General features: G+C 37.2%; 1 protein-coding gene across 2 annotated transcripts in view; it reads left to right on the forward strand.

Moving 5' to 3' along the window:
• Positions 1 to 9,837, forward strand: part of GRB7 (growth factor receptor bound protein 7) — a 2,830,640-nt gene extending 2,820,803 nt beyond the window's left edge. For both annotated transcript variants that reach the window (XM_044072739.1, XM_044072740.1), the window contains one exon: positions 4,436 to 9,837. In XM_044072739.1, coding sequence (XP_043928674.1) covers positions 4,436 to 4,582 — 147 coding nt within the window. In that variant the 3' untranslated portion in view covers positions 4,583 to 9,837. The remainder of the gene's footprint in view (positions 1 to 4,435) is intronic.
• The last annotated feature ends 1,045 nt before the right edge of the window (positions 9,838 to 10,882 follow it).

Genomic DNA, 10,882 nt, shown 5'->3' on the forward strand with positions numbered 1-10,882 from the left:
ACCTAAGAGAGAGAGATTCCTGATACTTTGAAAAAGACTCTACAAAGATAAACAAGTCATTTAAATATGGAAAAATGTACCCTGTAGCTTGCAGTCAGCTGTAACTGGAGCTAGACAGTTTGTGAACACTCTTTGTGCAGTGGATATTCCAAAGTGTAAAACAGATATCTGATAATGTGATACACACACACACACACACACACACACACACACACACACACACACACACACACACACACACACACACACACACACACACACAATATGAAATGCCTGAAGTCTGCATGAATAGGAATGTGATATTAAGCATCTTTTAAATCTAGTGTACTGGGAAACTTGAATGAGGAAGAAGAGGAAACAGGTTGTGATGTGCTATAATTTTGCATTTGGGCGATATCACAAACAGGTTTAGGAAAGAAAGACCAAGAGCTGGTTTCCAAGCATTTTCTTTCTGTGGCACTAAAATTATCCTTGAATAAAACCCCTTTCCCACCTGTGAAGGGGAAATTGGTTCTGTCGCTCCCTGAGACTGCATGTGATGAAGGACAGGTAGAAATTAGAGTGTGATGTGGAGGATGAGGAATTTCCTTCCATTTTCATCTGTAACCTTGAAAAAATATCTTCAGAACCCACTTGTCTGAAACTCTGTCACCAAAGAGACACATGGAGATTCAGACTTTCTGGAAGAATTCTTCTTGGAATCCCCTTGTCATTTCTCCTTAAACATCTTTCTGCATTTTATTGAGACTGTTGTTATTTTGTTTCTTACCAAAATTGGATGAGGAGTTAGAGAATCCCTTGGAAAATTTGGAAAAGGGAGGGCTGAAATATCTTAGTGATTCCCTATATCATCATACCCCTCTCATCACACTTTTTGATACACACACTGTATACAATGAGTAGCGACCTGAACAACATAAAAAGGTAAATTATTTAAAGCAGATTTCTCCTCACAAGAAGAAACTGCAGACAGACCTTATATGAGCTTAACAACTCAAAATTCTGAAACGTAGAATTGCAGAAGCATACACCTTTTCCCCACACTTATCCATAATCTTCTCATCAGTAGAAATAGTAATAATGGAATTAACTAAGTGTTTAGCATCAGAAGGATTAACTGAAGCTGTAGCTGGTGTATCAGGTTTTGGAAGAGTGTATAAAAACATAAAAGACTGAAGAATTTTATACATCTGTATACCTTTCTAGGGGCAGCTAACCAACTGTCAGGAAAATTGCAGGCAGTAACACACACACACACACAGACGCACACACACACACACACACACACACACACACACACACACACACACACACACACATCGTCTAAAGCCTGACAGAACTGAAGGAATGGGGGCAGGTCCTGGAAATGCCTTCTGTAACAGCTGCATAGTATTTTCTTGGGGACTGAGAAACTTCAGTGTTTTCCCACTGAAAACCCTGACACGTTCTAGAAATAGTTGCAGAGAAAGAGACCTCCCCCAGAGCAAAATTCAGAAACGGAGCTCTCTTCTGAGCATGATTCAGAAATCTGAGGAGAAAATCCTGTACCTGTCCTTTCTTCATTCTGTCCAGATTAGGAGTCCTGAACCTCTTCAGGAAAGGAGATAACCCCCTTTCTTTTACCAGAAAGTACTTTACAAAAAGGTCAATAGCCTGAATTAAATCCTAAGCCAGACCCAGTAAACTACTCCTGTCTAAATATACTTCAGGAGTAGATGATACACGTTTAGTTTTCTGTTTCTTTTTCACAGGAAAAAGGGGACCAACAAGTGTTATTAATGGCAGCAGCCAGGGATGTGCACAACATTCTGGCCAAAATGGGAAGCCTTCCCTAGTCTCTCTTGCTCTGAGGATCAACAGGAGTAAGTCTTCCTTGCCCATTGACCCCAACAGCTGCAGAGGACATGGTTAATCTCCAGTCTTTGGCTGTAGGTGCTACACCAGAAGGTTCCGTGATAAAAGATGAGTGGCCTGAGGTACAACTATTGGCCAAAGCAGTCACCCATCTGTGGCTGAAGCAAATTGCTAGCCTGCTGTAACAGGAAAGGCTGTTTGCGTAACTTTCTCTTTTTGTGACTAGAAGCTGACTCAGCTGTGGTACTGACAGGGTGTTCCATGCTGAAAATGGTGCCTCTTTTCTCAGGGGAAAACAAGTAGCAAATGCCAGTAAAAACAAAAGTCTTAAAGTCACTTTTTTCACAAAGTCAATAAAAAGCACTTTAAAACATGTTGCCAGCCCCACAAAGTAAAATAAACATAATTTCTCCACAGAAAATATGGTTTTCAGTTACTTTAAACAACGTTTAAACTGACAGGGAAAATAACTTTTACATTTAAAAGTATAGTGCAGTCTTGTGACAGTCCATTAGAACACACACTCCTAGCTTTAACTTAACTTTCCTGAACAAGAAGGAATCAGTAATAAACAAAAATAATAAATGGAATTGTTTACCCTAAGGGAATTTATTTGCCCAGCAAAGGAATAGGACAAGCCATCTGACATTCCTCAAAAGCCTCAGAGGAGGATTCTGTTTGGTGGCAGTAAAACTCTGAAGAGCTTGACCCCAGACTTGTTTCTTTAGTCAGCTCAGCTTGATCTTCCTGAGAGTTTGGGCATGTGGAAGGTGCCCTGAAGGTTTCTAAGCTGGGTGGCTGTTGTATCCTTGGCAGGATATAACCATAGAGCTAAGGACACTGCAACAGTGATCAGTATGATGAACATCTTGGAAATATTGGGCCTCTGTGTACTTAGAGGCAGCCCATTTTTTCTACACAATGTGAGGCTCCGTCGTCATATATTTACTGTGTTATTCCATGCAAAGCCTTGATATCATTTTGGTTTGTTGGGATAGCCCATGTACAACATTTTACATGTACAGTAAAAGCTTACAGATTATTCTAAGCCAGCAGGCTTCCAGTATGCAGTCTGAAGAACAAGAAAACATGAACCTTTCTGATGGACTCAGTTTCTGTTAGCACTCTGGTTGCCAAATGCCATACAGGTGCAATAAGTGTAAGTTATCTGTAGGTACCCACAGGGGAAAAAAAAGGCATTGCAGTAATCCAAGGAGATCAAAGCATGGATGACAACCACATGGTCATTACTGAAAAAAAAGGTGATTGATCCATGAGATTTTTAGAAAAAGATCCAGCTACTGCTTATGGTTACCCTCACTGTTGGTCCTTCATCAAGGATCACATTAAGACTGGTTACATCTGCACCTTCTAACCAAGTGCAAGGCTATATACTAGGAGCAAACAGATGTTTTCCTTCATGATCTGAAATTTAATCTCGAAATGGATTCAACCTCAAACAGTTTCAAGAGGTCCAATCAAATAATTCTTGCTCAAAATCATTTATTCCAGATGATCTGACAGTGGATTTTCCTGCATTTATCGTAGCTTTCATTTGTTCTAACAGTTAAGACTATCAGTAGCCAATAATTGTTTTTAACTGGTGAACTTTGCTTAGGTTAGTTAGATGGTTGCTGACCACACAGTTGTGAGATTCAAACTTTCTTCCTGTTGGGTACGTAAGCTAATACTGTCCATTATATACCCCTCTGAATCCTTTGCTCCTGTGCAGCTTAGGCATTGCTTATTTAGATTCAAAATTATACTTCTGCTGCTAGTTTTTTCAGCTGTTTATGCTTCCCCTTTCTTTGTGGGTAATGCTCTCTTGTCTGATTTATTTACATCTTTTGAATGTCTTTCATGTGCCCTTCTTGAATGGGAGCTTGCTGTTCTGTTCAGTCAAATGACAGGCAAAAGCAAGTCTCAGTAGACAAATTTAAAATGGTCATGGCACAGGTAACATCAATTCTTCTCCAGGGTTGACATTTTAGAAAATATGTGCACACAGTTTCTCTGATTTTACAGGCTTTTCCTTATGTCCGTATGGGTTGTGACTGATACATTTTCCATATTCTTTAATAATAACATCTCTTGTTATAGCATTTTACAAAATAATAATAATAAAGTAATGGGGCTAATACAAGTCAAAATAAACATGATTTCTTTGCTGTTTTACTTTAATGGATGACATCAGTGGTCCAATTTATTCTTTATCTGTTTGTTTGTTAATACAGATATAGTGAAATACAAAAAATAAAAACAGATTGAAGTAACATAATACTTATGAACAAAAAGCATTGGGTTATATAAATGAAATTTGAAACAGCAATAATACTAGACTAACATGAATAAGTTTACTATGCACAGTGTATTACGTAAGGCATCTATTTTCAGAACTCTGTCAGTGAGGTGTAATGTGTCTTGCAGTAAATTATACAGTTTTGCATATGTGTGCACTTAACTAGCTGTTATGCAAAATTTATGTCTGCAAAGATCTTCTATTTTGGTTAATTACCATTCTAATACCTTACAATAAACTAATGGGCAGAAACTCATGCATTTTATCTGTTCCTGTTCCTAGTATGAAGAAGACAGCCAGCCCTACTTCACCATGGATGATGGACAGACCAAATTCACAGACCTCATTCAGCTGGTGGAGTTCCATCAAATTAATCGTGGCATATTGCCTTGCAAGCTCAAACACTACTGCACCTGTGTGGCACTGTGATATGGAAGGAGCGACACTCCCGTGCACATCTGCAGGGCATTTAGCTGGGGTCACTTGAGAAATGATTACTATCATGAATGTTCACAAGACCACTCAAAACAAGTGAGTGAAGGAGCTGGGTTCTCATTATTTACGTTCCTACTCCCTTGCACCAAAGGTTGTGACCTGGTCTCTTGAGAATCCAAGTGGGCAAGTTGTGCTAATCCAATGTCCTCTGTTTTTTCATTTCTACCCAGGCTCATATTCAGAATTTCAGTAGCATTACATTTGTTTTGGTAAAACTGTAATCTGAGTTATTGACAATACCAGTCTGAAGATTACCCGCAAGTGACTCTTCTTTTCAGGTATTTTGTTAAAAGTTTTACAGAAGCACTATCGATGTCTGGTGCTGTTTGGAGCATCATAATCCTTTATTTACGCACATATGCGTCTTCTGTAAGAACAATTTGCTCTTTTGTTTATTTCTAAAATGGTCACCCAAGTTAAAATGTTCTGGTTTAACTGATGTATTTACTTGAATCACATAGCTTTGCCTCAACTAGCAGTTTTTGTGTACTAGAAATTTGGGATAATAACCACCTGATTGTTCATAACTACAGTCATATTTATAGCCTAAAATATTTATTTTTATAAGAATATATTAAATGCAGGGAATGAGATGGGAGTCTTTCTTGCACTCATCCCATCCCGACTGTCTATTTTTTCTTACAGTGTAGTGATGGTAATAAATGCCTTTCATGAAATTGTATATATTTCAGTTTCACGTGTAGTTTTCACTCATACTCATATACATACACATACGTACATGCACAGTTACACAAACTGTACCACAATCTGGCATAATTTTGCATTTTTATGGTCAATAAGTACTTGCTTCTGACAGAAGACTTTTTTTTACTTTTGGACAGAATTACAGACAAGATTTAATAGTTTGTAACACATGGTTCTAATTTGTGTGAAGAAATGCATAAGGTATGTACAAGTACTCTAATGAACAAACAAAACATTTTTTCTGGTCTGGTAATCAGATTTTGATCCAACAATTCTTGCTCAAAATCATTCATTCCAGACCATCTGACAGTGGAGTTTCCTGCGTTTATCGAAGAATCCATTCATTCTAACAGTTAAGACTATCAGTAGCCAATAAACTGTTTTTTATTTTAACTGGAAAATTTTGCTCAGGTTGATTAGGTGGTTGCTGACCACACAGTTGTCAGACTCAAACTTTCTTCCTGTTGGCTATGTAAGTTAATACTGTTCTTTATTTAACCCTCTGAATCCTTTGTTCCTATGTAACTTAAGACATTGCTTACTCAGTTTCAAAATAAGGTTTCTGCTGATAGAGTTTTGCATTTCTGCTGTTTATGTCCACATTCTTTGGGGCTAATGTTCTGTACTCTGATTTCTTTCCATCTTTGATATATCTTTCCTGTGTCCACATTGAGTTGCCTGTTCTGCAACACAGATTAACTGCAGTCAAACCCGTATGTCCATTTCTCTTGCTCCTGCAGCATAAGTGACTTGACCACTTTTGACTGCTTGAAACATCAACTTATATTTGTTTGAACTTGCAAATGTCATCAATGATTAATAATAATCTCTCCTACTTACAGCCTCAAATACAACATAGTAAAATAGTATGTTCTTTAATGGGTCAGCAAAATATAAACATTTCAAGTGTCTGTCTTGAACTTTAACAAAGAAGTACATTTTTGTGTCTGGATGCAAAGATCAACTGTACAGTACTAGAATCACTGCAGTTAACACACACTGCAAACAAGGGTATGTTAAGGAACACATTTAGGTGATTTCTGAAGTTATTTTACACCACACAAGCCTGTATGTTCCCATGACTAGGCCTTTCACATCTGTTACCTAAAGGTTCTCAGTCCTATGTCAAACTACATAAGGAAATGTGAAGTACATACTTTCATTAAAAAAGTGTTTATTCTCCACAAGGTTCTCGGATGCTGGACAGCACTTACAGTGGGAGGCATAACTCTTAGCAAAAGCATATCATAAAACTGACTACTGCTTTTGATGATTATATTTAGTAGCATTTCTTACAGAAACTTTTTGGGGCTTAATTTTATAGGTATTTACTGTTTTTTGCTATTTGTAATTTTGATTAAATGATCATCAGTAAAGTTTTGCGAACCCATGAATTTGAAAAGTAGCAGAGAGCAGTATCCTCCGTGTCAGTCACAGCTTTTTAAAGCCTTCTGTCCACTATATTCTTCAAATGCTTCACTGATGTGTGGGAGTTACCATCACTGAAATCACCCACAGTAGGAAGTGGACATTAACATTTGTACTCCACACATGATAGTGTTAAAGCAGAACTGCAAACATCTCTGGAATTACACTCATACCAATTTTCTAAAAGCAGCATTTGTCCACCTGAAATCTGGAAATGTATTTTTATATGCTAATCTTGTTTGTATGGTAGCATTTTGCATAGATAGGAAAGTTATATCACATTTATTGCTACCACATTAAAAAAAAAAAAACACTTCTCCTTATTTTGTACCTAACACACAGTTATCCCAGGAGTGTGTTTCTGCCACTGCTGTCTAATGTAAAAGAGGTAAGAGCAGGTTTATTGCTTCTTAAAACATCAAAATGTTGTGATGGCTCCCTACTGAAATGTTGGCACTTCAAAATGCTAAGTGTCAAAAGCTGGGAAAAAAAAGACTCACAGATAGCCATACCTTGGAGAAAAGGGAATATTCTAAGAAATGACATCTCAGACTTGGTATATACAAATCTGATCTTTCGGCCATTCAGTCTCCATGTTTCAGGACTCAAGTTGTTAAATCCTCCAGAGTCCACTGGCAAGTTGTGTAAAATCACCAGCTGTCTGTACCTGGTCTTGCCTTTCTGCTTAATTATAGCATGCTTTGGTTAAACTGACCCATGCCATTCTCTGTAACAGGGAAACAAGTACAGGGGAGCTTAACTGAAATGTTTTTGTGAAAGTGAAGCTTCTCACAGCTGTTTAGTTCATTTCATTAATACCTGCCCAGAATTATATATTTGTTTAAGCAATCTTTGTGTTCTGTATATAAAAGCAGGATGTCAGTCAGTATAGCAACACTTTCAGGTAGAGACTACATGACTGATTCTGTGACTACTTGCTGGTATTCTGGAACTGTGCATCTCTGATCCAAACTTTGATCCTGATTGCACTGCATTTCTGAAATGGTAATCCAACTTTTTTGAAAAAAGCAACAGTTGCTAAAACAGATCATATTTAATTGCTTGCTGGCTCTTGGATTTAGATTTTTGCCATGTTTTTCTGTGACATAGAAAAGAATGGAATTTTGAAAGACATTCCTCCTTATTTTTTCTTTTTTTAAAGACATTCCTCATTTTGAAACTTAAAAGATAGACCATGAAAGCCTTGTTTAGATATTTCATTTTAGAATTCTTGTGAACATTATATGCAATCTTTTTTATTAAATAAGATCCTTAGTGATTAAAAAATTTAAAGACAAGAAAGATCATTTTACCCTCCTGTTATATCCCACTGTTGGCTTGGTGGCATGAGCCTAAACTGTTATGCAGCCAGGTTTTAAAATTCTGCGTCACTGATGACTTAATACGTTAGAACAAACAGTGAGCAGCAAGGTTAATGGATCAGTGATGCTGAATCAACTAGAAATGCCTGTAGCCTACAAGTAATATTGTTTTGTATATACACACTTACGCACCCCAGCAGTTCTCAGGAGAACACTTTCCAATTAGCAAACTAAAAAGGCTTCAACCTAAGAATAAACAGCAGCTCCACACAAGTTGTTTTGTTGTCTGGTGCTACATTGAAACAGAATGAAACCATTGACTGTAGTGATTTAATGACCACAGAAACAGACTAAATAAAACAGCCTGTTCATAGTGTTTTTTTTTTTTTATTCTTGATGGCACAGATAACCCCACAAGCATTATCTTTCAATTGTTAAGCGCAGGAGAATTTACTTTTGATAGCAGATGTCCATGTGTGACACTGACATGCTTTGAGTGCATCCTTGTGGGCCAGAAATTCTGGTTTGCCACCAAAAAACAAGAAAGTGGAGATAGCACTACTGCAGAGTTGCTGCTAATAGTGCCTAGAATGGAAAGGGAAGCACATGTTTAAATTCACAGTATTTTTTGCTGTAATATAATATTGTAAGAGTGAATAGGTATCACTGTAATACTGTCTCCAAATTCTCCCAGTTCTAAGAGGAACATGGTTGTTTGCTTTTATAGTTAAGCATATAAATATATATGAAAACATGTTTTCTAGTATAAAAAAACGCATGTCTGCTGTTGCCAGAGTAAACATGTCCTTTTCTGGATTTAAAGTAATCCTAAATGTAGTTGTGTGCACTTGTGGTCTTGTAGGAGTAATTATTATTTTAGTCTGCAGTGCATCCTGAACTCAGTGTGTGCAGAAATTTACAATGAGAATGTATCTGAAAGTGTATAAGTACGGTATCACTAAGTTAATATAGCCTCGGTAAGACAGAGACATTTGTCTTGGCATCAGTAAGGATTTCTTCAGTGTTGCACATAACTTTACAACCTGAACTAGACTTGGTTTGAGAGCAGAGGTAACGTGACTGAATAGTTGTATACTGGGTACGGTTGCATGAAAGAAGACATCAGATTTACACAAACAGGAAGCTGTGGAGTTCTTATACTCTGCCACCTTCTGATAATTTCCTAGCCACAGTGTATATTTTACCAACAGAAGACTATACTGCCTTATGATTTGGTCAATACTAAATCACTGGAAACTAATCGGTGTAACTTACAGTACAGAGAAGATGAAAAGTAGAGTTCTCTCTGTAAATGCAATGAATACTAGGAACAAATGATCTAATGTCAGAAAATGTTAAGTGCTCTATTAATGTTTTTAGATTTTTCTCCTGTCATAGGAGGCATACACCAGACTTGTAATTAGCAAAAATTTAAGTCAAGGAGGTACCAAGCAAATGACCTGGTTATTTATATGTTAACAGCAACTTGTTGCTTTTTCAAGAAATCTGCATTAGTATTTTAGAAAACAAGACTAGATTATGGCATGTTTATAATGTTTAAATCTAATGATGACTAAGATATCCAAATGATAATACATTTTTTGCTGATTCCATATAAAATTAAGCATATGCAACCACAAAAAAGTTCATCACAGACTTTCCCTGTGATTCAACAACCCACTAAGTGTACACCGTTCTGAATGAACAGACAACACTGGCATAACTCACACCTTCTTCCTCCTAATTTTAGTTTTACCACTGATATTCTTGCAGCTTTAAATATTGACAGGGATTCATAAAGATTACCACAAAGTATAGACTATGTGTACACTTAGTGTAATCTTTCTGAGTGACTAGAAAGCTCAAAAAATGTGGTAGGGATGTTCTTGAGTACATATTGTATACACTTAGGTTCATAGATAGTGTAGGCGTTATTGAGTCTGCCCCTTTATGCATTATTAAAACATCATGAAACTTCTGTTTCAGCTTATCAATGAACAGAGGAACTGTGTGGAACAAAAACACGATTTCACTAAAGGGCAAACACCAGTTAGTTCAGTTTACCAGGATTTCAAAAGACATTTGGCTGCCCTGCATACAGTTTAAAAATCCATTTAATACATTACAAAATATCTCCCCAGGCTAAACTCAACTGACCATAACTTTAGCTACTACTCCAACTCTTTTACACAATATCTCCTCCCCCAGTTTTGTCTCAGCTCTTATCTATTTAAACTAATGTTATGTACATACCATAATGCTAGATCCATGTTGTTTTTGTCTGGTTCAACCTTTGGGTTTTTCATTTTGACTGGGTCCGATCTCGATGCTTTTCAGAAGCTGGGATCCAGGGCTCTGACTTTTCCCTTGCCCATAATTCCCTATGTTCCCAAAGTACCTCATATTGAGTTTGTCTGCTTATAAACCTATGATTTATTCCATAAAAAAATAAATGCAGGCCTACTTAACATGGCGGGCAATACTGGCGAAGCAAAGAACAGCAAGAATCGGGCTGTCTGAGGATAGGACCCCTGGTCAAGTCCAACTGTTCAACTGGAGTGTAAAATAATGTAGCAGGGGAGCAGAGGGAGGGATATTGAACTGGAAGGAAAAAAAAGACAAAAAAGATCTAGTGTTATGGTAAGTACATAACTAGTATCCAATGTTATGTACAGTTCAGCCTTTCGGACAGATTCCCAAGCTACTAAAACAGTGGTATCAAGGAAGGATATTCCTGCGAATGGTATAGCCAAAGGATGTACAAGATTTGGACTGTACA

This window comes from Protopterus annectens, chromosome 5.part0, assembly GCF_019279795.1.
Source record: "Protopterus annectens isolate FY-2018-M chromosome 5.part0, PAN1.0, whole genome shotgun sequence".
In the NCBI taxonomy this organism is placed as follows: domain Eukaryota; kingdom Metazoa; phylum Chordata; order Ceratodontiformes; family Protopteridae; genus Protopterus; species Protopterus annectens.